Below are 27,679 nucleotides of genomic sequence, written 5' to 3'. Positions count from 1 at the left end.
GGTTTTTAATACAAATAAGAAAGATGGGCTTCATGGTAGTAAAGAGTGTGTGGGTCCATAACCATAAGTGAATAAACACGAAATGAATACTGTTTATGGGGAATTTGACATGATCTCAGGTATTGTATCGGACTGTAACTGTAATCGCATTGTGCTTTGATCCACCCAGAGTTTCAGTTTTCCAGCCTTCGTCTTGGGTCTGCCTCGACCTCGCTTGGCCTCCGCTACACGGGTTCTACATCCGACCCTCGGCCCGCTCGATTGACACGTGCACTTTTCCTGGGAGCTGGCGATTTGTTTCTGGAAAGTTTTTAATCAATAAAATACATTAGTAGATGGGATTCGAATGGCGATCTAGAATGTAAAAGTCGGACAGAGGGGTTTTGTGCCGCTATGACGTCACGCTACTTCTTCAATACAGATCTATTATTATTATTTTATTAAAACACAAATCCAGGGAACACCTGCCCCTTCTTCTATTGTACATTGCATTGTGGGACAACGGGGCCCATCAACAAGGCATGACGATCAAGCAAAACGTTTAACACACAGTAGGCTTCGGGCATTAGTCATCCAGCGTGAATGTGCTACACGGCCAGGCCCTCCCGCAGCGAGATCAGCGATCAGTTTCCTATTTGGAGTATATGTTTGGAGTAAACAGGGAACTGGCTCGCTAGTATGCGAGTGCGTCAGACACCCTGAGTGGACAGAAAACACTGCTGCCCGCTCTCACTTCATCAACAGAGTGCCACTGCTATGCGCACTGCAGTGCAAAACCGCCACAGAAGTCTGCGCTCAGCACCGTGGGGGGGGCAACAAATGAATTGCAGATTAATTGGAGCAGAATTTCAATCAATCAACCCTTTAATCACATGTTTATAGTACCTCTTGCTGTACATGAAGCTTTCGACAATGTGAATTGAACTCTATCTATATGACCCATCTCACTGCCTCCGACCTGAGTCCGAGCAGTAAAACTGCAGAGCAGCGAGGTGGAGTGGGCTCTGAGTTCCAGGAGTGTTTTGGGTAATCCACCTGAGGAGCTGAAACATGCACACAGTGAACAGTCCCTCCCCCACACCAGCCTTGCGGCCTGCCCAGGGGGCATGGCGGGAGTGGAAACTAATTACAACCCTGCCCCTGTTTGATCCCGCCGACAGCACGGCCATCCGACCCCCAGGTAAACGGGGGCAACAGCTGCATGCTGATGGTTATGGCTCCGGGTCCAGATGTCGCCACTGACACACGCAGCGAGCCTGGGAAACTCGCTGGGATCTCTTCAGATTCCTCCCAGCAGCCACGTGACAACCACTGGCTGCTGTTTTTCACAACGACCTATCGCCTCTCTGCTTACATCTGAAGCTCAAGAGGAGTTGTGGTTCTGGCACTTTCAGATGTTTAGTCCATGCACTGTGATCCAAATCAGCCTTTTAAAACCTGCAGTCCATTTGCTTTGTTCTAAATCAAGGGAGGGTTTGTTATTTTGTTGAAAGTTGCTGTCAGTTTCATGTCAAATGGCAAAACGCTATGGGGTGTAACGATTTAACGTGCGTCGATACGCGGCCCCCTGGATTGATCTAATGTTACCATGAACCGGTCGATTCTAAAGTTACAAATCGGTTGACTAAAGTTCTGACCAAAACAGACCAAAAGGGTTTTTTTTGTACCCTGTGTACGTGTATTTTACTGCACGTTTGAGCACTACTTAGCAGTGGTAGCTCCTTAACTGAACTTGTTTTGCTTGACGCCAAAACTGACTTACAACCCAGATCTGTTGTTATGTTACTTCCCCTCAAAACCGAGGTGAGAAACTCAGCCGGATCCGGCTAAAGCCGATCAGGCCAGATCCACTTTGTTCCATGCAGTTTGGTATGTCTTAGCCTGTGAAACTCAAAGGACAATAAGCTCTCTCTGTAATAACTCCTGACGTTAAAGCTTCACACACACACAAAAAAAAAAGGGCACCCAAACACGTGCAATCATGACTGGATTGTGACTGCTTTTCAAAGGAGCTGGCCCGTGGTGGGGTGTCACTGCAATTCTAGCAAAAACGGAGGGGAGTCCCGGCAGTGAAAGTGCGGGGAGAGACACAAGAGGCGGCCCGGACTACCACCGTTACATGAGAGCCCAGGTTAGGAGCAGCAGCAGGTTGCCTGGCAGCACTGATGGATGGCTACTGGAGGGGGGGGGGGCATTTTAAGATGTTCTTGAAACATGGTGGCTGGAATGCTCGCCGGCAACATCTGTTGGTTAAGGCACACTATAGGAAAACAGCAGGTCTGAGGTCAGTGTTCTTTACCCTCACTGTGCGTAGAGTGACGCTTCCAACTATCGTGAGCTAACGTTCAACCTAGCAACGTTAGCGAGCTAGCCAAACAGTACTGGATACTTCCTTGTGTGAACAGTTTGGATGTTTGGACTTTTTGGTTTTCTCGTAATCTAATTAATCGTCCAGCCAAACTAACTATTGGGGCTTTTTTTTCTCCAAGCCCCGCTAAAGGTCCCGCCATAGCAAGTTATTAAGGAAACAGAGAGGAGGAAGAAGAAGATGACGTAATCACGGCTTGGCAGCATATTTACAAGCGTACGTGTGTGTGTGTGTGTGTGTGTGTGTGTGTGTGTGTGTGTGTGTGTGTGTGTTGGCCAGTGAACAAGCAATACAGGTGGAGGAGTGACGCTGGGAGTAACACTACAAACCTACTTCCCCATATGTTAGGCCTGATTTAATAAGTGTGTTTCCATTCACTTGTTGTTGTTGTCACACTTAACATAGAAAAGGCCCGAATGGACCCCTAGAAATTTGAAAAACTACGAAATGATGACTCTCTCACATTGATATTCACTACACAGATTTTGGATATGTATTCTGGATATGTGTGGAATCAACGGAAGGCAACGGGTCTATGGGAGCGTGTTCGGGGATCGCTGGTCCTTCTCCCTGAAACCGCATCCACATTCTCATTCCAACTGGCCATGGTGCGCTCCGAGTCGCAGCGAACAAAACACAGTCAGTTCACCGCTTGTAATGAGGTCTCCACACTTCCCCGTTGAAATATTGTTGTTTGGGGAAGCTTGTGTGGTGCCAGGGAGTGCATTAGCCGGGGCTCAAGGGGGAAGAAACCTCTTATTGTTCTCAGAGGAAACATCCGACAGCCACAATAAATAAACAGCATCAACACCGACTGTACACGTTTTTATTAGTCTGGCTGTTCAATTCAATTCAATTATGACAGAGGCCCTGACAGTTCCCAACCAGGAGCAAGTTATCTTTTACACTTTCTCCTGTTACTGAGCTTCGCTAAATGTAGGAGTAGATGTACTACCAGCCGCAGTAGTGCTAGTACATGTAGAAATAGTATTAATAATAATAAATAAAGCAGTAATAGTTCTACCATTCAGATACTGGTATGGGACACCAGTAACCCTAACCCTAACCCTGGTTCTGTCCCCTGCCTCATAAAATACTTTATCACTACAAGTTTGACTCGACAGACATGGGAACTGCTTCCCGATAGCTGTGTATTGTGACGATTCACAGCAGACGATGGCTTTAAAAATGGCTTTGTGGGAAAGAAAAGCGACAGCATGTTTGGTTGTGGTATATCTATCCATACCTAGGTACCGCGTTGATGCTCGCGTCGAGATATTCAGTACAATACATGTGGCAAAAACACCTTGGGACATTTAAAACGGGTCTGTAAATGAAGTTATACGTTATAAACACATAAACTAGAATAGCTGGAGGAGGATCACCAGCTGCTGGAGATGCTTAGATAAGAGAGTTGATACCACAGCAAACAAGCACGTAGCCTATGAAAACTTGTGGCTTCGACTCGAGACTAATACACAAGGGGCTAAACCAAATCAATGTAAGATGGCAGAAATGGGTTTGGTAAAAAAAAAAAAAAAGTAGCCTGACTGGCCAAGCACAGCTTAAATGACAGAAGGCGACGAAAGCACCCCATAATCCTCATGTTACCTACAGCTGACATGAAGAACGGCCACCTGAAATCAATGAACTTTGAGACGTTTCCCCCGTCACTGCCTCTCGTTGGCTTTGATAAAGTTCAGTAAGGAACGCCACAGTTTATTTTTTGTTCCAGTTCCAAGGCAATCCTCAATGAATGAACCACAATATAGCAATAGCAATACTGTTGCTACTGTTGCTGCTGCTTCTACAGCTACTTCTATCTCCATCAACACTAAAACGGTTTGCCTACGCCGCCACCACGGGTTCCCATGGGTGTATTCCAGGGCCCGATAGCACTCCCTCTCCACATAGCAAAAAGAGAAGAAAAAAAAAGGATGCCTTGGAGTGTGAGCTGGAGCTTCGGGTTTGAGTGTGTGCGCCTCGTCCTGTGGATTTGGTGAGACAACTATTTCCGCTGAGGAAAGCAGGGCAGAGAGAGGAGTGAGGAGATGGAAAAAATGAGTTTTCGACTTCTAGACCGTCTGCACAGGTTCGAGAGAAAAGAGAGCAGGGAGCTGAGGAAGCGGTAGACAGGGTCTAATTTGGGGAGTGAGGAGGAGACGACATGTCATGATAGATGCCGCTGTTGAGTGTTAAGGCGAAAACACATTCTGCTCCAGGCTGGACGTATTAGGGAGGCTGCCTCCCGTCCTCGAGCTCTCTCTGCAGTGGATATGAAAGCGGGCAGTCTGAGGGAGCGGCAGTCCCTGCGCTTGGAGATGCGAGCGGTTGGAGTGCCGTCCTGACTGCAGTCTGCCATGAAAGCAGCTGCATTATTAAACAGCAGCTCATACTGACATGTCAATAATTGAAGATGTTTGATGTGGATGCGTCAACGTAATGTCACACTGCCGCAAAAACAAACAAGCCAATAGAGCTGCTGCCGGTTAAAAGACACAGAGATCCACACTACAATAGAGACCACAACAAGTGAATGTGTACTGATACTGTGCGACTGTAGAACCCTAGAGGCAGCGGCAGCTTCCGCCTGCTACAGCCGGGGCAGAGCCTGCATCTCAAGTCAGCACAGACCACCGGGGGATAATCAATCACCTATTCAGAGCCGGCCAGACCGAGACGGCGAGGACGACATCAGGGACAGTGCTCCACAAGGCCTTAATGAGTTTCCAGTGGCCTTCTTTTTTTCTGACAGCCTCCCTCTGTAAGCCTTGGGACTGTAGGCTCTGCTCGCCGGCGCTGCCAACCTCGCACCTCAAAGATTCATTGTCTAAGAATGCAATCGACCTGAGCTGTGCTACACATGAAAACATGTCGGCAATCCCACGATGACACAATCCCCCTCTGGACCAATCAGTGACAAAGTGACATACTTGGAAGGAGTGGACATGACCTCCTAAAATGCACTTGACTTACTGCTTATTACCCCCAACCCCCCCCCCCCCCCCCCAACCCCCAACACAGGTCTGCCTAAATGAAAACAAATGACCAATCAGCCATGGTTAAAGCCTTGTGATGAATTTGGACACACAGTGAAGGGCTACAATGCGGCATTTTAAGGCATTTTGCTCAAAGTTTACCCAGCAGCATATTAGCATAATCATCCACCCTGTATCATCCACCGCATCTGTGCCGAGGCCTGGATCACCCGCCGCCCCCTCGACCTCGAATTTAACAAGGAGGCCGCGGCGCAACTTTTGGGGCACGCCTGAGGACAATCGTCCTCCTGTCCCTGGGACCAGATCCCTTCCTCTCTCTCTCTCTCTCTCTCTCTCTCTGAGGCATCCTCACCTATCCCGGTCATTCCTCCAGCAGCAACCTGAGCCCTCCACCCAGCTCCTACCTGCTGCAGCTCACAGACAAAGGCAGCTTTCTAATCCTGCAGCCACGCACACGCACGCCACTCCACACAAGGAGCAAGGAATTCCTTCTCCTTCAAGTGCACATGCATGAACACACACCTTACACTCTCAACCCCTATGTTTTACCCCCAACCCCCCCCCCCCCCCCCCCCCCAATCCTGACACACTGAGGGAAAACTGTGTTCTTTATATGAGCAGGCCCATTAGGCCTCTATCTACAAATCTTATTATGACCCCCCAGTGATCCCCTGGCCTCTCAACACTGGGGGAGGGGAGAGCTTTCATTCCTACACGCACACCAGATCAGTCACCAGCCTGCCTAAGACAACAACTCACCTAGAAGTACATAGAAAGAGAACAACAGCCCCCAGAGAGGAAACCAAGAGAGGAGGAAGCCCCACAAATCAAAAGCAAGCTGTTGTTCTTCCTAACAGCAGCATGTTAACTTACTAAACCCATTATGTTCAACAACTCTGCCAAACCAGTTCCTGTTCTGGGGGGGTGGGGTATGTCTGTCTGTCTGTCTGTCTGGACAGATATGCTCAGTCCAGGTTACAAGCTGAGGTTCAGAATTCAAAGAATGTCTGCATTTCATTTTTTTTTTCCACCACAAATCCACATTTTGACTTCACAGAGAATAGCACATTTCAGCGACATGGTCAAGGAAGCCCAGACGGTTTTATCTCCTCAGTCGGCATTACAGCAGTGGAAATATTCATCAAGGACGGCGTGTCTTCTCGTGCGGGCCTTCACACCTCAGCACAGGCGTTTCTGGGGGAGTTTTAGCAATAGAAATGTTCTGGTATTCACAAACAACATGTTTTATTCTTTTTATATCCAGCTCTCTTTCACTCTGGTTTTCATAAACACTCAAAATGAACTGATGAAGCGCGGTTAGTGCAGCGCTCGCAGCTTTTGTTTTACCACGTATAAAATGTTTTCCAAGTCGGGCAAATAATCATGTAACGCAGAGAGAAAGGACTAGCGAACAAAGGAGGCAAAAATCCCATTACCTGGACAAATAAAAACCAAAGCTACCATAATGGAGAGACGCATTATTAGCAGAGCGACGAGAGGACATACGTTTGACCCTTTAAAATGGACTGGGAACAGAGCAGCTTGTTGAAACACAGGCAGCCACAAACAGCCCGTCAATGTCCATCCAATGAGAGAACTATGGCGCGATAAAATGTAACGATTGACTTTAAGAATGAGCGCTCAGTATATGGATACGCTTCCATGCACACAGCAGCAAATATCTCGCATTTGAGCAAAAAAAAAAAAACTAGCTAAAAGTTTGGACTGGGCTCTGACGGAGCTCGGGACTCATCCTCGTTTCCTACTAAAACACTCATAAGCCTTATTTTGACAAGAACGGGAGCAGAGCGGCCAGCTCAGCAGGTCTGTCGCTGTGTCTAGAGAGCGGTCTAGCAGACGAGCAGGGAGTGACAGAGACACGCTGACATCTTGTTCAAAACCCCACAACAAACGCATCAAGGCCAGTTTAAAAAAAAAAAAAAAAAAAAAAGTGGAGATGTTGAACGCCATTATGGAACAAAACACACTTTGAAGGACAAGCAGAAAAAGGAAAAAAAAGAGCTCAGAGTTCCGTATGATCGATCCACAAGAGTCCAGCTCGACAACATGCAAACCAGGTGTTTGCTGAGCACACAATGGATTTTGGGGAAACATCAAAAGCTGTTTACAGGGGAATGTGTGAAAGAGTGCGGGGGGGGGGGGGGGGGGGGGGTGGTCAAGCAAAACTACAACAGCTACCAGAAGGGCTAGAATTTCAGCAGAGGATGTGCAGTCACAGCTTGCCGCTGCCGCGAACAGTGTAGGAGAAGTTAAGAAGTCAGTTAAGAAACTGATGCAAATGGCGAAAACGACCTACTGCTGCACTGCGGCGTAAGGTGGCTGTGGCGTTGAGGTGCTTTGGGGCCGTTAGAAATTAAATGAAATGTGTTTTAGCACGACAGAGGAGTTGATATAATGGCCGTCTTGATTGACATCACACCTTAATGACCTACAATCTGCAGGGGAGGAACAACTCAGCGTGTGATTTAATAGCAGCTGTCGGGTCTCTGGACGTTGTCAAGGTTGATCTCCGAGGTCACATGTCGTGTTTATACAGAAATTCATAGGAAACTTTAAACTCGGGCGATCATTTTGGCAGCTTCAGCTTGGGAGAGCAGCTGCTCCTCTTCATCCGGAATCCACCCCCCCCCCTTTCTTTGTGTGAGAAATGTCCCATTAAGAGACCACATTTAGCTTTGTTTACAGTTGTGAATCAGGATTCTCGACAGTGAGCGTTAAAGCAAAAAGGACTGCAATGACTAAGCCGGAGTGCAGTCAGAACGCAACCCAGCTGGATCCTGTCTCCATTTGGCATTAAATACCAATATTGATTTTTTATTTTTTTTTTTAGAGGAATCTGATAATGATGTATCGGCCAACATAAAAAAAACAAAACATTTTTGATAAGGGTTATTATTCCCTAAACTGGTTTATAGGCTCAATCTGTCTCCATTTGTTGAATTCTGCTGTGGTTTAAGCAGCAACCTTCGATGAATGAGTGGAGGGGGGCATTTTAAAAATACGCTTTATCTGGTTTTGGTCCTCCCGAGCCAACGCAAAGATTTAGACGTCTACAGGCGTCGGGGCTTGTTCTCACCAAATGCTTCAAAGCCGGGCTGACTCAAACGACACGTTCTTTATGCTCACACTGTATGAAAATCAACGGGCTGGCCGCAACGCGGACGCTGAAAACCCTGGTGGGTTTTGTCCCGGGGACGATCCCGATAAGGTTTTTTTTTTTTTTAAAACAAGATGGCCGCGTCGCCAATGTTGACAAAAAGATTGAAAAGATTGAAAAGCAGCAATACTTCCGCAATACTGTGCAATTCTCCTTTGAACGGAAAGTAAGAAGAAAGAAAAGAAAAAAAAGAGAGAAATGTGGAGCGGCAGATGCCTGGAAATGCAGACAGTAGCCACAACATGTAAAATACTACTTTACAACAGATATTTATTAACTGGCTTCTGTCAGGAGGGATATCGGACCAATAAATTTCAGACATGCTGCAGCCAGATCATTGACCCCCCCCCCCCTCAAAAAAACCAAACAAACATGAAGCTCTTTTACTCCAATTGTTGACATAATACCTGCTAGCAGCAGTTCCATTGGGGAAAGAATACAAGTAAGAAGCTCCTGCAGATGATAGCCAATGTGTCTTTTTGTATGACAGGCTACAGCTGCTTTCACTTCCTTTACACACACAGTGAGCGTTACTCCCTCCGACTGTGGGGCCTCCTCTGGTATGGTTTACACTGAATAAAAGCATCTAAGTGCATGCAACGTGTACATACAGTCGTCGTGTTTCGTCTGCATTTTCTACAACAGCATCACCTTGTCATGGCTAAGGTCAAAGACCAGACACACACTCTGTCTGTCTCTTATTGGCTTTCCCTTGCCACCCCTCAACTCTATGCTTAGTCATATCAATCAGATATGAGTTATGTTGCCAAGGAACATAATAAGCTCATCAGAAAGATCTAATCTAGTCAACTCCATTGACAAAAACACTATTTTTAACTCATCTTAAAAAAAAAACACACACACACACTTCATTCGAACTCCTCAGAACCAAAATAAAACTCGCCAAAACCGTCTATAAATAGTCGGGAAATAAAAAGCAGAAGCAGATATCCAACAAGCCGCTGCTCTCCTCCAGAGCGAGAGAGCCGGAGGAATAAACACCTCCGACACGGTGGATGTGTGAAAGACACTTAGGACATCCTGGGCTCACCCACCCGCCACACCGTTTAATTAATCATGATTTGTCAGAAGCCATTGCTGATTTGCTAGAAGTTAACTGCCCTCTTCACACCCCCATCAGTACGCGGTTAATACACAGGGACGTCTCATGAGTTGTCAAAAAAATCGTGTACAAAATGGTTCAGGTGAGACCTTCCTCTATACATCTTCATCCCTCAACACACAGGAACTGAAACGTCCCTTTACTTGGTCTTTTTTCCATTGTGGTTACTTACTCAGCTTAAGGAATAAAGATCAAACCCCCAGCCACGCTCAGTTTTCACGTAGTGTAAACTGCTGAAATGTCGATGACACAATGAGGCCTCTCTCCAGATGTTGCTGCGTTATTCAGGAACACGGCCCTGCCAGATATGCAATCTGACGGTCTGACTCGAGCTCACGTGGGACCGGGCTGGAGTCTCTAAATGAGCAGCGTGGCCTCTCGCCAACCAGGTCACTATTTCCTCAATGACGCTGAAAATAATAATAATAATAATAATAATAATAATAATAATAATAATAATAGGTGATGAAACACTGAGTCAGACAGGTATGTAGATTTGGTGATATTGGCCTTTTGGTAAAGGTTTGCATGCGGTCACGTCTTCCCATATTCTTTTATATTGCCGCTATTGACTGGTCATCCTCATCATCAATACAGGAGATGTCAGATTAAAACATTTCCGTCCTATTTGAGCCACTCGGATGTAGCACGCTCAGCTATTTTTTTTTTTTTTTCCTGATTCGAAATTGATAATTAAAATAATGACTTGCTGCATCATCCCCGGCATTCAAACAAAGCAACAGGCGGCGAGCAAGCAGCTGGGGCCTGGCAGAGCTGCGGCAGGAGCCCCCGAGGCTGGCCCATTCACCGTGCTCGATCCGTCATGACACCCATCACAGTCAATCACGGCGGTGTTGTTAAGCCTCCGGCATCCAATTAGAGGAGATTTGTTTCTAAGAGTCTTACAATGGCCGTGCAGCTCCTCACCATGTGTTTCCTCCTCATAGATGGATCACAGGGGAGCCGGCACTGACACCACTTCTTGTTAACATCGCCACGGCCTTTTGCCTGCACGCCGTACGTTGTTGTGTACAGAGGAAGTGTGTGAATTCTTGAATATTTTGGAGCCACCGTTTGATTGCTGTGACAGCAACGAGATGGCCGCACACCGGTCCTGCAATGTCGCTACAAGGTGAAATAATGTGATTTGGAACTTTTGAGTGCTCAAAAATCCATTGGAGAGCTAAATCTGAAACAATTCCTCCATATGTATGAGGTTTTGAACATTAATATAGCAGCAAGCGGCTATTTGCCGTGTAAAGGTGTAGTGGTGTGATGGCGCCCAGAGCCGGAAGTGAAGTCACACTCCCTCCTGTGTGTGTGTGTGTGTGTTGCAATCCATTCTTTGTTTTGGTTGCCGGTCCGGCTGCGTGTTAGTGCATGCGAGTCCCTCCCTGTGAAAACTGCTGGCCGCCCCCGCGTTCATGTAGAGGCTAAGAGAGTGACCTCCCACTCAGTGCAGTTTCGACTGTTCGGCTGAAGGCATCCGCATTCAAATTGAAACCGCCAAACTTTAGCAACCTAAAGCAAATTTTCAAACGAGATAGCCCCCCCCCCCCCCCCCCCCCCCCCCCCCCCCCCCCCCCCCCCAGTCAGCAGTCAACATGGACGACTAATTACATTATAAGGCCCGACGGTGGACACTGTCATATGAGAAAAGCACTCTACACGTCCAGATTCCATTCCACTCGACTCCAGAACAGAACAGCAACAAAAGGTGAATTTTTAGGCGGGCGGACCGACACACAGACAGACAAATACATCCGGGCATGGATGGATAAAGATTATGGCTTACTGGCTAGCGCACTGCCCCCAATGTAGGCCAACGTCAGCAGCAGAGCTTAAATCTGCTTTATCTGCTGGGAAGTCGAGTAACTGTCTCTCTCTCTCTCTCTCCCCCTCTCTAAATATACTGCCAGCAGCGCGCAAAATGGCAAGATAGGGTCTTTGGGCAACACTAACTCGCATAAACAGAGAACTGACTGCTTTGTTCACGCACATATCCACCTCCAGCTTCTCACCTCCACGCAAACACATGCTGCTTCGCTCTTTGGCTTGTTTAGCACAGTTTTAATTGGGGCAATGATAGCAAACGACTACGAAAGTCGCTGATCAGGACAGGGAAAACGGTCAACGCACCCCTTTGCAAACTCTCAAGGAAATAAGGAAAAAGCTGGGGGGGGGGGGGGCAACGACGCCAGGGGCCATCTTGCTGAGGTCTAAGTGTGCAAACAAACTACGTTGCGCACCCCTGGCGACGGTCAGGCCAATCAGAGGTCGCCCTACCATCTGCACTACATGACTTACCCCTAACCCCAACTCTAAAACACACACACACACAAATGAGACAGATATGGGTGCTGAAAAAACACTCAACCACTACAGTACAGCCACCAGATGTGTAATCATAAACACACATACACACAGTAGAGCAGCTGCGGCCATCTGAACGAGACTTTAACCCCCTCGCTCTCTCTCACTCAGCATATGTCTCATGGCCGCTATGGACCGCGCAAGGTTCATCTACACTCAGGTTAATGAGTTCATTCTCTTCTGAGCCCATTATCTGAGCTGACAACCGTCTTGCTTTGGGCGGAAAGACTGACCCTTTTCATTTTCTACGGGGCGTGCACCGACCACGTCAATGAGCCGGGCTGCGGTTCACTTTGAAGGGCAGCCAGTTCAAGACATGTCAGTCACACCTCTGTGGAGCGCAATGAGCAGCATTTTCTACACGGAATATCGGAATCTGGATCCACGTATAGGAGACTATTGACTAAGACGAACGGAGGAAAAGCGGCATCCTGAAAGTCTGGTCTACAACATACAGTGTTGTAAAGTGTAAAATATAAAAAAAAAAAGGGGGCGGCGGGGCTCACTGCGGACATTGTTTGAGTCGTTTCAGGGCCCTTGGCGTGAAAAGATTGACAAAGAAACACATAATGAGGAGTAATGGCAGCCAGGCCGAGCCAGCCAGCAAGCTGACAACTGCCCAGCCCAATTAGCCAAAGTGAATGGGCTAATCCTCCACTGAACAACAAACACGGAGAGATAATTGCCCGCTTGGCCAGTCTGCACGAAAATAATGGATTGGCTTTAAAACGTCAGAAGAAACTAATACGTCCGATCAAATGCTCATCGGATTAAAAAAAAAAAAGGGGGTTAGAAAGCAAAAAGGGAAGTTACGTGTAGTTAAACACATCAAACACCACAGACCAGCATGTTGCCAGGCTAAGAATGCTTCCGTGCTGGGAAAGGCTCAGGCCCATCCAACATCCAGGACTTGGTCAAACCATACACCCCAGCCTGGCCACTACGCTCTGCTACTCCCTCACAACGAGAGAGAGAGAGAGGGGGGGGGTCCTGGCTCCACAGTGGCGCGGGACGAGACGTTGGCCAATGTAAGTCACGTCGCAACAATCCTCCCGTTTCGCGGGAAAACATGCAAAATGTGTCCGGCTCAAAAGTTTCGCAATGCATTTAGCTGGCCAAATCTGAAGTGGGTCGGGTTAACCTGCTGGTAGGAGTTTGTAAAAAGAACACAAAGTCAACTGACATTGCACGCTCTATTCAAAATGGCTGACTTCCTGTTGGGCACAGAATGTTACATCATGATACTTTTTTTTTTTTTGTAAGTCTGGAGACATCACATATGTGCCTGCCACGTTTTGCACATCTAGGTGTAAGATAAAGCGGCTTAGGGGGCGCTACTGAGCCCCCTAAGCCGCACCCAAGCCCAAGACTCACAACAGATATCGTCACTCCTGATGTGTGTGCCAAGTCTCATGAGCTTTCGAGCATTCGTGCATCCCTAGCCCCTCAAAAATGAATTTGACAGCCAATAAGAGAATCATTCAAACCAAACAGGAAATGAACAGATCATAAAATCGTTGATTTCTGAAGAGCTGCTGCTTTATTTTGAAAATACGACTGTCTTTGCATCACATCTTCTCTTTTTGATACAGGAATATTAGAAAGAAAAAGAAAAGAAAAAAACCACTTTCTAGGCTTACACTGAGGCTGAGGCTGACTCTGCAGTCAGCAGATGGCAGGGCAGAGAGAGGCTGGCCCTCCCACTGGGCTGCTGGCCAGGGTTTTAACAAGCCCATTTACCAGAATGGCTAGATCAACCTGGCCCTGGGCTAAACTTGCTGTGATGAGCAAGCACCGTACCATGCCAGGCCTTAAATGTCCCTGCAGTGTGTCTACTGTGTCACTATAACCTGGATCGGACTAATTTGGCATTTGTCTTTACCATTATTATTAATATTTTTGGAATATCAGTGTCGGCATTTAGTGTCTTTTAAGTTGACCGTTTTCTCCATAATGTGCCTGCCTTTCCCAACAGCCAGCGCTTACCCTACAGTTTAATTCTTGTCGGGGCTTTGTCAGGGTTGAAGAAGGGAGAGAGAAAAATGTTAGGGAGGGGGAGGAAGAGGAGGCCCAGGAACATGACTAAGGCCGAGCAGAGACTTTACAGAGCTTTGGAGTGCCAGTAAATGCCAGAAGCTTTGGCCAGGCAGACAGGAAAGAGGAGAAGGCTTCTGGGTACAAGAGAGCGGGGGGAGGAGGAGGAGGAGGAGGATGGAGGATGGAGAAAGTGAAACTGGCAGGGAACAAAGGTAAGGGAAAAGGGGTTGAATTATTCCATTTCGCAAATGGGCAGACCAATCATTGCGTCTCCTCTAGAGGAAAGCGTGCATGCTGACTGCAGCGATAAAAAGATAAAGAGCTGGAAGAGGGGGCGACCGCCTCCTGACGGTGCACCGTCACAAACGCGACAAAAGGCGCCATTGACCCTGGTCACGCCGAGTGTGTCACAGCAGATAGGATTTAATGCACATTCTTTCGCACATTTCAGCCACATTTCCTGCGCCTCAATTAGCCCGACAGGAAATCCCAGTGCCCTCGCACTACTACCTTTGGTGGGTGTCATTTGAAAATTCTGTCAATGATGAAACGACCTCAGCTGGTAACGTTAGTCAGTCGTTATCAGCTGTCATCGACCATGAAGGTGGCCACTTCCACTTCCACGCGTCGCGTCAGTTTTGTTTGTATGTTTTTTGTTTGTCGACATCTGGCTAGAATTTGTTTCAGACCTCCTCCCAAGGCTGTGGGGGAACAACTGGACTACATCTTGGCTTCACTGTGTCTCGGTTGCATTTACATATGGCTTTTTTTTTTTTTCCCCCCAGTAGCGGACAGCTGATCTACCCGCCCATGCATACAGTGGCATGAAGTAAAAGAAAAAGAAGAAAAAAGTCAAACAGCCTAGTTAACCGGTGTTATATAACCAACTAGTGTGCGAAAAACTGTGGCTTGGTGAATGGAGGAGACAAAAAGGAGGAAAAGAAAAATGCCGGCATTCTGCTTCAAGAGTCCTGGCAGGGTTGGTAAGCATACAATTACAGAGGGGGAGGGAGAAAAAAGAAGGGGTATAAAAAAGGAAAGCAGGAGCATGAGCTGGCAGTGGGCTGGACACATAGGAGGAGCCTGGCTTGCTCTGCAGCTCTCTCTCTCTCTCTCTCTCTGGCTGCACAGACTGGGCCAGGCTTGCCCAGCGTGGTTAAGGAACTGGCCCAGAATGAGGCTTTTTTTTTTTTTTTTTTTTTAAGAAGAACCAGACACAGCGAGCCTCATGCAAGAGCATTTTCTTATTCTTATCCTGAAACTCACTTGCAAACACTCTCGGCGGGACAAACTTGTAAAAACCGCACCGTTGATGAGCCTGGTGAACACCACCGTGCATGAGTAAATGCCTGTTTGATCATTAGCGGGGAATCCCCCTGAAATCGCCATGTAACACTACCTGTTCAACTTCCCTTTGTGGGCACGTTTTATTCCGAAAAAAATGTTTAAAAATAGTAAAAACAAAAGAATTTAACACGCGAAGCCTCAAGTCCCCTCTGTCAATGGCTGCCAATGACGTGTCATCAGAGCTGGACTGTGACAGAGGTGAAGAATGGATGGTCTCGACGCTAAAAAAGATAAACAAACTAAAGCAAAGGCATGACAGTAAAAGCACATTTCTGTTCAGTCAAAGTCAAACTAATTCACCATTTATAGTAAACGGCTAATGGCTATATACAGTTAGATTTGTGAGAAAATGCTCTGTGAGGGGGCTCTCCTTCTGCAAGGAGAATAAAATCACCACCTTTATATATTTTTAAGCAGTTATTACAAGATACTGACAAAGTAGGCTGGTGGAAGATAAATAAGGACTTTTGTGCATCATGCAGGGCTACTCTGGTGGAGTCCCAGAATAAAAACATAGAGCTGGAAATGAGCATAATCATGGGACCTTTGAAGAACATTCAATTTTTCCAGTAGAAGTGGAGCAATCAAGCAACCCTCCAACTGCACAGCAGCATTGTTAATCAGGAATACCTCTTCTCTAAGTCTCAACGGGTGGCAGAGCAGAGGCACACTGGGCAGAAATTAGAAAAGGTAACGGCTGACGACTGAGTTGCAAGGCCGTGAGACGGTTTAAAAGATGCTCGCGGTGAATCAATCAGCCAGGTGGACATGAGGCAAATCAAAAATGAGCAAAAGTAGTTTCAAAACTACTGGGATGGACTTAGTAGCGCTTGAATGCTGCAAATTAGTGAAAGTCTGCTTTTTAAATCAGCAGCTGATATGGACTTCATATTTCAGCACACACAGAGGCCAGCCTGACAGCCGGGAGAAGAAACTTGCCTGGAGGAGCTTTATGTCTTGCCAAATATGCTGCATTCCAGCCACGGAACGAGTTAACTTGGTGTGCCTCATCATGCTGCGTGTTGTGATCCTCTTACGCAAGCTCCTGCCAGGGCACCAGAACACACGTCGGAAATAGAAGCCGTCTGGGCCGGCGACCAAAACGTTGAATGAACCTTTCTTAAATCAGGCAAGTTTCAACTCCAGCTGCACGTACAGTGTCGTGCCTGGACAGTGCGGGCAGACCGTCTGAATGGAAGGCAGCGCTGCTGACTCAGCTCTCACTTCATGCCGATTCAGCCTGAGAACGTTAGTCAGTCAATCAGGGCAATGTTCTGAGATGGAGAGAATAAGTGACTATTGCTAAAATAGATCAACAATTACAACAAAGAAACTGAACTCCACACCTGATGACATTCCCAAAATCATTCAGTAAAGAGCTGGGTTCTCTGTCATACTTTTTAAAAACAGGCGTCACCTTGCAGTGGGGCCGCTGGCTTCCCACAATTAAAATGAGCACGATCGACTGCGATATTGACGCGCTCCGCTCGCAGAAAGCTCCACTGCATATCAAATCCAGAGTAAAAAAGAGGACTACACAGCAGGAGAGCAGACGGGCCAAAAATGCCAAGTGCAGCAGAGGGCGAAGAGCTGGTCCCTCGAAACGGATCACCATCCAGACATCCATAACAGGACTACTCATCCCCATTATCTGGAAGAGTCTCTGGACAGGACACACAGTTCCTATACTGTGCTGTATAGAGACTACTATACTCTATAGTCTGGCTTATAGACTATAGAGAAATATAATGTTGAGTAGCTAAAAGCGAACATATTATTGCCCACACCACTGTACTGTGAAACTAGAGGCCTGTATTTCTACGGCGGGTACCATGCCATCAAAGGGAGATATTCTAGATGTCTCTGCATCATTTATATACAACCGCCCAAACCACGAGCATCATGTATTTGTCATCCTTGAAATCTTCCACGATATAAAGTTCTGCAGGAATGGCAATACTGCAGAGTACATACACAACATGAGTTTGTTAAGCTGCAACCACCGCCACAAATAACTATAAATAATAATAACAAATAACTGTCCCAGCGCTAATTGCTTTCCTTTTATTTGCAAAATACAAGTTTAATTTGAAATATATTCTATCTATAGTACAGCACAATAGATATTGTATGCGCAGCGCTTCCCAGCTCTACACCGTACATAAAGCAGCCCGGACAACATATTCATCAGATTAGGCTTCGAGAGAGATGCCAGCTAATATGTAAGAACTGAACTGAGATAGAAATGGGAGCGCAGTCAGTCCTGAAGAAGGGAGGCAATAGGGCTGCGAGCACACAATGGCGCCGTTGTTGGCAGGAGGAGAGCGCATGCAGCAGTGAGCGCGGTGAGAGGGCCAGCTGCAGGTTTGGCAGCCCCGCAAGCCACTCAGGAGAAATTAGGATTAGGAGGTGGACTCTCTGCTCTCAGCAGTGCAGACTTGTGATTCCCATTAGCTTGTGGTGGAGCTCGTTTGTTAGCCGGCGTGCAGGGCGGAGAGCGGTGCTGCTTGCTCACCTCAAGGAAGGACACGGCAAGAGGCCACGGGGGTCATGCTTTGACTTTTTTTTGTTTTTTTTTTCTCGGATCAGATGTCATAAATCATACTGGTGGTCACTTCAAGATTCCAGTTTCAAGGATTGATTTGCCACACAATCGTGTTTCTCAATATGTGAAATGCAGGGGTGGCATGCTCTAGAGGATGTGCTAAAGGGTTAGTGTGCAATAATAATAACAATAATAATAATAATAATAATACAGTCTGCACGTCTCAGCCTCTATTCCTTCACATCTCCGACAGCAAGTCCTCAGTCCGCGAGCAGCAGCATGCCCGGACTGGACGTTTGCAAGTAGGATACGGGGCTGGAGATATGTTAAGACAGGAACATTCTTCTGGAACACGCTCTGTCTGCACGCCTGCAGCACCGGCCTCATTCAAACATGCCATTCACACCTCACCATCAGAGAGAGAGAGAGAGAGAGAGAGAGAGAGAGAGAGAGAGAGAGAGAGAGAGAGAGAGGGAGGAGGACCAATCCATCACAAGAGGCGTATGGGTCGGTATTCTCCGCGAGCCTCTGTCACCTACGGTTACCCATAACACCCTTCACTGTGCAGGTCCGCAGACTTGATGAACTTTAGTTCCAGTTTAGTCCAGCTTATTTTGGGGCCCGACCCCATTGCAAGAGCTTGTTCTACAAAACACCAAGCACATAGTTTAAATAAGGCGCCCGCCCGCCACAGGCACAAAAAACTTCAGGAGTGGAAGAAGCTAAATCCTTTGCAGAATGAGATATGACTAAATTATGAAAATAAAATAGAGCTTAATCAGAAAAAGCCTCCCCTGTAATGTAAGACTTTTACAGGTTTCAGTGGTCGCGACTAGACCTATAAAATCTGTCCCCACTAACCCCCCCCAACCCCCCAAAATGTCACCATTCTGCACACCAGTTCACTGCTGCTGCAGCCACACATAGCCTGCACTTCATGCTGCGGAGCTGTAATTCATGCTAATTCAGCACCCTGGCCTTCCACCCCTGTTTATTTTTGAAGCCGTGAGCGTAAACATTTATTTGTTCTTTGGGGCCTCGCTACTTTTAGCGCGGCGCGAAGGCACTGCTGGGCAGAGACAGGAGGACAAGCACATGGAGCGGCGGCCACAGGATGTCTGAAAATACACGAGGCTCACCGCATACTGGGGCCGCCTGAGCAGCACTGCACAACAGGGAAAGGGCAGACACATACAGTACACAGTAAGCAGATGGGACGGTTCATCCTCTCATTATCAACATCATAATAATACAGGTGATGATGATAAAGCCGTAACAACAAACGGGTCAGGGATGTGTCCTGAATATCTAAATGTCTTCCATATTAAAACAACTTTTTCATTTAGTGACAAGTTCATGAGAGAATATATCCTGCTGTAACAGAATAAAACAAAACCCGAGTTTCACTATCGACACAAAAACAAGATTATTTTTCATTGAACAAATATGTAAAACTGCTCAGTGTATCGGTGCTAAATAACAAACAGAACCTGAACAGGCCCTTGGTGCCAACTTTCAGTACCTTTTAATATACCTGCGCCGAAGAGTGACAAATTAAATGATACAAGCCGACAGTCAGAACACAACCTACAGTGGTGTCAATATTTATGCTTCTATGTCACGTGTTGGGGAACATTGAGAAAAGAAAACATTGCACAAGATCCTTGTGGCTTCTCACACTTCAGAGCTCTACTGAGGGGGGGGGGGGAGAGAGTGACGGTTTTCGAGGAAGGGTGCTGTGTTGAGAAACAGTCAGAGAGATAAGATCGTGTCGAGGCATTGCTCGTCATGAGTGTGGGCGGCTGACTTCCTGTGTGTCGGTCTAGCATGAGCAGGCTTGACTGATCTAGAAATATTGGCCCTGGAGAAGAAGAAGAAGAAGAAGAAGAAGAACTAGGGACAGCCACGAATGGTATACTGACCTTCAGTTCAGTACACTCCCTAACACAGACTTTCAATGTGCATCGTGAATCAGACTATGGCAAACAGTATTTTGGAGTTTTGTTTTCAATAGAATGGAGGGGTCGCCACATGGATGACGATAAACTACAGAAAAATGCAAAAAAGCAGTATGCTAACTGCCTCTAAAACAAAACAAAAGAGAAGAAGAAGAAGAAGAAGAAGAAGAAGAAGAGGAACTTTAACCACCCTGACCTGGGCCTTGTCCTCCATTTCCTTTCCACAAACTCAAACAAAAAGACAGCGATCAGTCTCCCTTCCGTCTCCCACAGAACGCTACAATGCTAAAAAGGTAAACAAGGCAGCGTGACGTCGGCTTGCGTTTCTCCCAAAAGTTTCACCAGTCAAACTGTAGACCACAGCAACCGGGGATTATACTATCAGCGCCGTCTCTTAACATAGACAAAAAAAAACACCAACAAGAACACTCTCTACGTCACTACGGCAGGACAGGGCTACCATGGTAACAAACACGCTGGGAAGGACGAGGCCTCTGCAGTCTGGTATATTGTGACACACACACATTTACCTTTATCAAAAAAAAAAAAACTGCAGCTCCTGCAATTTGGATATTGCACCCGGCAGTATTGCGATTTCAGTAATATTCCAGTTGTTGGGCCCTACTCTGAATTGAAGCGTACTGTTAACTATTAGCTAGTTAAAATGGCTAACTAATGGAACCGTGTGAAAACTGTGAGAAACGCGCGGTACACGGTGTTGCGAGTACATTTCCGCAGTTGAATTTCATTAACTCCGTGCGGTTTCTGCGATGCCACGGCAGATGGAAAACATTTGCAAGAGCTACGGGTCAGATTTCAGATTGTTGTAGTTGAACATGTCGTGACGGATTTTTATGTATTTGTGATTCCGCGAAGGACACGGCCCACCACTGGAAAACACTACATTCCATCTCAACTGTAAACTTCAATCACGAGGATAAAGACATTTCTTTTTTTGCCCCATAAAAAAATGTTGGTTATTTTTATATAGTAAATGCCCACTATTGGATTTGAGCGTTTGGTCATGCTTGTGTAGCTAATCTGGCAGTTACCAATGTAATTTGCACTACATGCTGTTTACCCACTACTACATTTCCTATGTCCACTGCAACATTTGAGAGTTTTACCTCGGAGTCTACCTTAAAGGACATTAAAAGAAGGTGAATTGTGCATCACTACTCCCTTGCTTCCGTGTGTCCGAGAGGCTGAGCACATGACGAAGACGCCTTTTATCATTCATAGATCAAATCTGCTGTCATCTCACACAGTCACTTCATTAAACCTTCACAGTACTGTGTAATCTGCATTAGTTTCGAAGGGCTTCGATTCGTGTGAACACTGGTCATGTGAGCCACGCGTCTCTGGCGCAGCCGTGTCTAGACATGTCGGAGAAGTACACACACAGAAACACACTCTCGTCGGATGACGAAGCTGCAGCATTGCTTTCAGAACGCTGTCCCAACATGGGGCCGCTGTGGTGGGCTGACTTGGTTAGCCGTGTTGTCTTCATGACTTTTCTCACGGCCGACAGTGACAACACTCGCACAAGTCTCAACAACGACTGAGTGCTACATGATCCATCAGCCACGGTGAAACCAGTTCAGCCAACTGCCTGGATAACAGAACTGAACCACAGTTAAACCGCAAAAGCGAGGAAGAAGCCTGTCAATCGCTCACAGCGCATTCACTTTCAAGGCCCCATGTTATGCTCCTTTCTGCTCTACATTCTAGTCTATTCTAGGATTCCACTAGAGTAGCTTTGCATGATCCACAGTTTTAAAAAAAAATTATTCATCTTATTCATCTTGCACTGGCCCTTTATGCAGCCCCTCAGTTCACCCTCGTTTTAGCTCCTGTCTCTTTAAGGCTCCCTAAATGCCCACTTTTTATATACACTAGACCGTATGTAAAGATGGACGCCAAAACATCCCGATCGCCCCCTGCTAGTTTCTGTCATTTTAGGTGGTTCTCATCACGCTGATGTTTGTTCAAATGTTCATTTTTCTGATACGTTTGGTTTTAATGAGTTATTTGATGCTATAAAAACTTCATGATTGACAGCTGAGATTGACCGTGGTGTGCTTGCAATTGACTCGGCCCAGACTGGCAGCTCAGACACCGGGGGAGAGTTGGCATTTGCACCGCTAGCACAGGAGGTATGGTCCGAGGAGGAGGTTTTCAGGCCAGGGGCTCCGAGCTCCTAGTCCGGGCAGAGTCAGCTTGCTAGTAGGACAGCTAGCTGTACGCTAACTGAGCTACAGTTAGCAATAGTTAGCGATCACTTAAGCAACAAGTAAAGCCATCTGTCCAGTAGTCCTGAGCAAAGCGGTGGAATAACTTACAGACTGAGTGGGTGGATGAGCATCCCTGTACGTGGTGGGCGGTGCTGTGCCTGGAGCAGATGACCTGCTGGGGGGGGGGGGTTGTTGGCTGAGTGCGGTGACTGTATAGTTGTGACATCACAACCTTAAGGAAGTCCTGACAGCTCGTTTAAAGGCACAGTTGAGTGTTTTGATACTTTCACAGTATTTATACAGCACCTCGACCTGCTTTATAATCCAAACTGAAATCTCACTTTCCACAATATGGGACCTTTAATTGGACCTGAATACAAACCAGTTTAGGCTATTTCCACCCCTTGACAGATATTAACAGGCAGATTGATTTGAATTTAATATTTGTGTTTGTGATTGCGTGTCTCAGCTTTAAGTGATTTATGTGTAAGCAATCAAACCACTTCATACAAAAATGGCACACCTGTGTGTGCCACTATCTAAACAAAATCCAAGCCTTGTCGTGTAAACATCACACGGCAGTGCAGGCAGGGCACGGTGTGTGCCGGCTGGATGGAATGCTATTCTGTAAAACCAAGTCACGTCAAAGGTCGGCTCTCGGGTCAGGGCCAACACACAAAAACAAGGATCACTGCGACCTTATGATGACAACTGGTCATAAATAGTTAAACAGGGATTAAAACTGTCTTTGCTCTCTTATTCCACTCAAAAAGACACACATCTAACCAGTTAAAACCTAGTTTCTCATAGCCAGAAGATGTGATTTTACAGCGTTTACTGTTGAATAAGACAAACATAACTTGGTCCTCGGTGTCCTAGAGGTGAAGCCGACCTATACTTGAGCTCTGGGAGGAGCTCACTGGACCCATTAAAACCAGCCTCAATCACAATCACAAATCTTTGTCAAAACTTGCCATTTTCAGTGTGTAGGCTGCTAGCTCTGCGGTTGTTGATGCTGTTTCACGTAGTAAAACAGTAACGCGACTGAAACAGTCGCCAGACTTATCCCAACAGCTTACATCCGGTGAGCCGGACTAGTATAAACCCAGCAAGGCCTGTTTACCAAGCTGCAACATACAATTTGCTGCACTCACAACAATGGCTTGGGGGGGGGGGGGGGGGGGGGCAGATCGGCGCACCACAGTCAGAGGAAAATCTTCTAGGAACTGCCCTACTGTACTTCACGGACTGATGTAATCTTACACATTAAAACACCATGACATGAGCAGATCCCGTTAATCCACAGACACATGCGCTGTGTCTGCCAACCGAGGGGCCGCGGCAGCTCAATCTGGTGCAAAGCATCTCTTCCCTTTGCTTGAGAAAACGGTCGGTGACAGCTATATTTAATACAAAAGCAAAACTTGACAGTCTCCAGTTTTCAGAAGGAAAACGAGAAGAAAAAAGAAAAGACAAAAAAAAGAAAAAAAACTTAAAGCCTCTTCAAGTTGGTCCAAAGATCACCAAAGGTCCCTGAGGGGCTTCTCGGGGCTCCAGCGTGACAGGAAGAATCTAATTCTTGGTAAATATAAATAAATGGCTCACACAGAGCGGCTTCCGTTATAGCTTCTGCTTACGGACATCTAGAAACACAGTGATTCTCATCATGCATCGTCATAAAATAACCATACCATACGTCATGCTCTGCATTTACAATTTCACTCTCCTCCTCCATGTTTACTTCTCTCTCTCTCTCTCTCTCTCTCTCTCTCTCTCTCTCTCTCTCTCTCTCTCTCTCTCTCTCTCCTTACCTCGTAGGACCAGACGCACTGGACCCCGGCAAACCTCCTGACACACCGGCCCACCTCCACGTCCTCGTGGGTGGTGTACATCTCCTGTAGACACTCTCGGATGTGGGGCACCATCCTCTTGAGGACCTCGCGGCTCATGATGACCCCTGGCCCCCCCATGCAGAAGTTCTCGCCAGGCTCCAGGGCCAGTTTCCCCAGCTCGTCCCTGGCCCCCATGCCTGTTTGGCCCAGGAAGACGGCCTCGCTGCTGTTGAGGCTGCGCAGGAAGCTCTCCAGCTTCTCACTCTTGATGTAGACGTCGTCGTCTGCCCTCATGAACCACTCGTACTTGTCCAGGTAATGGTCATGCATGTACTTGAGCATCATGAAAGACTTCTTCTGGGGTGGGTACGAATCATCCACATTCCTGAGAGCCACTATGGGGATGGGTATGGAGGTGTCAGAGCCCTCGCTGGAGAAGAACTCCACACGGCCTGGAATCGTCTGTGCCCACGTCCTGTAACACACACACACACACACACACACACACACACACACACACACACACAGATGGAGGAAGTCAGAAAAGGTCAGATAACAACCAAAACGTTACAACCTGCAAGAACAGGAAACAAATGCTAAATAGTAATAGCCCAAAAGCAAAGAAACAGACATAGGATGCTCACGGTTCTGTACACACTAACAGCACTTTCACTACATTTGTTCTTGCGCACAATGTAGCCTTGTTTCTCGTTTTCCAACATTTTACCAGAAATCACTTCAACCTGATAGGGCAGACAAAGAAGCGTGCCTGTGTGGTCGGTTGCTGCCATCGACATGTAAGTGTGAATGGGTGACCACTGTAACCTTCTACATAAAAATATAAACGTAGCCATTTTCCATTTCACAAAGGCAACTAAAGCTGCCCTCCATCAGTGTCACACTGGATGCATTCAGCCACTGTACTGCTGCGGACTCGCATCTCATTGTGCAGTTGCTGTGCTAACACTCGAGAGTCAGATGAAAACAAACAAACAACAAAAAAAAAAAAAACGTGTAAAAATATGCTTCAGGTCAGCGTCACAAGCGAAGTGAGCTGTCACGCAGCTGCTGCAGACAGCTGCGCTGATTAAAGGGCAGGAGACGCCACAAAACTGATGCAGCAGACATGTGAGGCGAACGATGGTCTTTTTATACTACACTGTGTTCCTGCACACACTCATGTGTTCACTCGCGTTCCCGTCGGATGCATGCGAGATGGCCGACTCAAGTAACCCAGCTAAAGCTTGAATTAGTGAGTCAGAGAAGTGGCGACCTGAGAAGATAACCCAAATGTATCCTATTTTTTTTTGCATGTGATGTGGTGATCTGACATTACACAGAATTCTTCTGATTCGGCACAATTCAGTGCCCTTGCAATTTCCTCCTAGGCCACGTGATAATTCCATTAAAACCTAAAACCTTCATTCCAGGTGCTGGTCGTTTGTATGTGGCGGAATTAAATGCGTGTCCACATCTAGTGCTGGTGGACTTACAGTAGTATACAGTGTATACTCATTGACCCATTAAAACAATTTCTAATTCAGATTCTGATCTCATCTGCTGCACCAACATCAATGGACCTGTTAGCCTCAGAGCCTTGGGGCGTGGGGGGAGCTTTATGCCTATTCTCCAATTCTGTAGAGCCCTTAAAAAAGGGATTCATCCGGCGTAAACCCAGTACTGTTTTTTCTACACCATCTCGTCTGCGTAACAAAATGACAGCTCTTTCACAGTTTTGTGTTGACATTCTAGGTTTTGTATATTTTTTTTATCCCAACCTCTAACCCTAACCCAACCTCTGAAAAACAACTCTGCAATGGAGACCAGACGAGGTTGCTGTTAGCAGGTCCTCCAGCTGTACGCCTTCGCCAGACACCTGGAGATGACACCTAGGAGTCTTGGGGGATTGTGATTGGAGCCTTTTTTTCTCCCTATTTTTCAAAAGACATTTCTTAGGGTTAAGCGATTCCTGGATCAGCTGGAGAAAGAAATGTGACTGGCTGACAGTGCAAAAGAAGTGTGTCGAAAAAAGGATCCGGCACACTTGTAGAATGTTTCCAATGGATGTCATGGTGCAGCCATATATAAATTAATAAATACTTCTTCTTTTTTTTAACTGTCTTTTGTTTGAATATTTTACTCAGTTCTAATAGACTCGATGAAGAGCCACACCATGATGCTATAGTATTTCTGATACTGTTAGACAGAGTGGAGGAAGATCATTTTACCCACATTAGAAAGGGAACCCGGGTGTTTTAAGTGTCATTTCACAGCACACAGCTAACAGTTCCCTGGTATCGCGTTACTTAAAGATTTTAACCAATCACTGCGAGTTTTCTAGCAAATTCCAGCATGTCCGACTTGGATGCCCGTCTTGTGTTTTCTTGTGAATTCCCTCTTCAAGAATAAAATACCTTATCAGTCAGGGTGGACCGATGGCAAAAGCTGAAAATGGGTATAAATAACTGCTGCTAGCTAGCTGCCCAAAACACGCACTGTATGAAAAGGGCCTGTACACCGAACTCCAAAGTGTTTTTTGTTTTTGTTTTTTTTGTTTATCGGCTCACGTACTTTCCAGGTAAGCCTATAAAAGAAGGCCACATTAAAAGTGTTACAGTTTTAAAGCGAGACTGGTGGACTCCATATGAGACCGAAAGCGGAACGGTTCATTTGCGTTCTCTCTCTTTCTCCGACACATCACGTACCTGTGTGCCGCCACGGCTCGGCTGTTCAGGTACTTCTGGGCAGTCATGACACCGACGAACAGGAAATTGTTGGACCAGGAGCCAGGTTTCTCGGTCGCCGGCGAACCGTTATCTTGCGGCGGCCATAGCACCCCCGCGTATTCCTTTCTGAGACCCCCGTTCAATCCGCAACCGGCCGGGCTTGCCTTCCGTTTTTGCCCCGCTTTCTTCAACTCGGTCGCCTTGGGTAAAATGAGTCTGGAAGCCAGTGTGAACCCGACGACCAGTCCCAAAAGAACACTAAACCATGCTCTTCGGCTTCGACCTGCCATTCCCCAAAAGTTGACCAGCTCGCTGTGTACCCTCACTGTATCCGAAAACAGCGTGTCTTGTAAGAACAATTTAAAAACAGCCAATACACAAAATAAAAAAAATAAATAAGAAATAAATAAAAACAACAAAAAAAAAAACCCGGATCAGTAGAGCTCCCGTGCCTCCAGAAAGCCAGGCTCACGCACACTCTCTCATGGTAGAAAAGCCCTTTTCTTCCAGTTGCCTACGTAGCATCACAGCAGTCTCCTTGAAGCCGCCACCTGAACCGTTCTCTGCCGCTGCTCGCACTGATCATCAAGCTGTCCGTGGCTATCGACCATCGGTGGACTTCAACGCCGATAGACGAGTGCCGCGGTTTGTCTCTTTGCCTTGAATAGCGGCCCCATTCTTGTCATTATCTCGCCATCGGAAGAATGTAGGACGGTCGAGATCGCAGGACGCGAAGGGATAACAGTAGTTTGAGCCAAAGGACTTTCCGTAGCACCACTCTGACTGGCTGGCTGAACGGATCCCCTTGAGGCAGAGTTGCCAAGTGAGGCGGGGGTGTATTTCTCCGTTCTGTATTCCCGTTTACTTTAATCGGTCTCCTCAAGTTTGCTTTAAAAGGGAAGAGGAAAGGGCTCTCCCACCGCCTGCCTCAGCTTTGTTTCTGAGAAATCATTTTTTAT

The 27,679-nt window shown here is 46.8% G+C and overlaps 1 protein-coding gene across 1 annotated transcript in view; it reads right to left on the bottom strand.

Annotated features, from left to right (window-relative positions):
- The window catches only part of chsy1 (chondroitin sulfate synthase 1), a 35,994-nt gene extending 8,984 nt beyond the window's left edge, over window positions 1-27,010 (bottom strand). Inside the window, exons 1-2 of the mRNA XM_070909703.1 lie at window positions 26,700-27,010; window positions 23,974-24,469 (exon numbers count right to left, since the gene is read on the bottom strand). Coding sequence (XP_070765804.1) covers window positions 23,974-24,469; window positions 26,700-27,010 — 807 coding nt within the window. The remainder of the gene's footprint in view (window positions 1-23,973; window positions 24,470-26,699) is intronic.
- Window positions 27,011-27,679: the final 669 nt, after the last annotated feature.

This window comes from Enoplosus armatus, chromosome 1 (assembly GCF_043641665.1).
Source record: "Enoplosus armatus isolate fEnoArm2 chromosome 1, fEnoArm2.hap1, whole genome shotgun sequence".
Classification (NCBI taxonomy): Eukaryota; Metazoa; Chordata; class Actinopteri; order Centrarchiformes; family Enoplosidae; genus Enoplosus; species Enoplosus armatus.
Note: the sequence above shows the minus strand (reverse complement) of the source record. Positions and strands in the feature narration are given on the sequence as shown.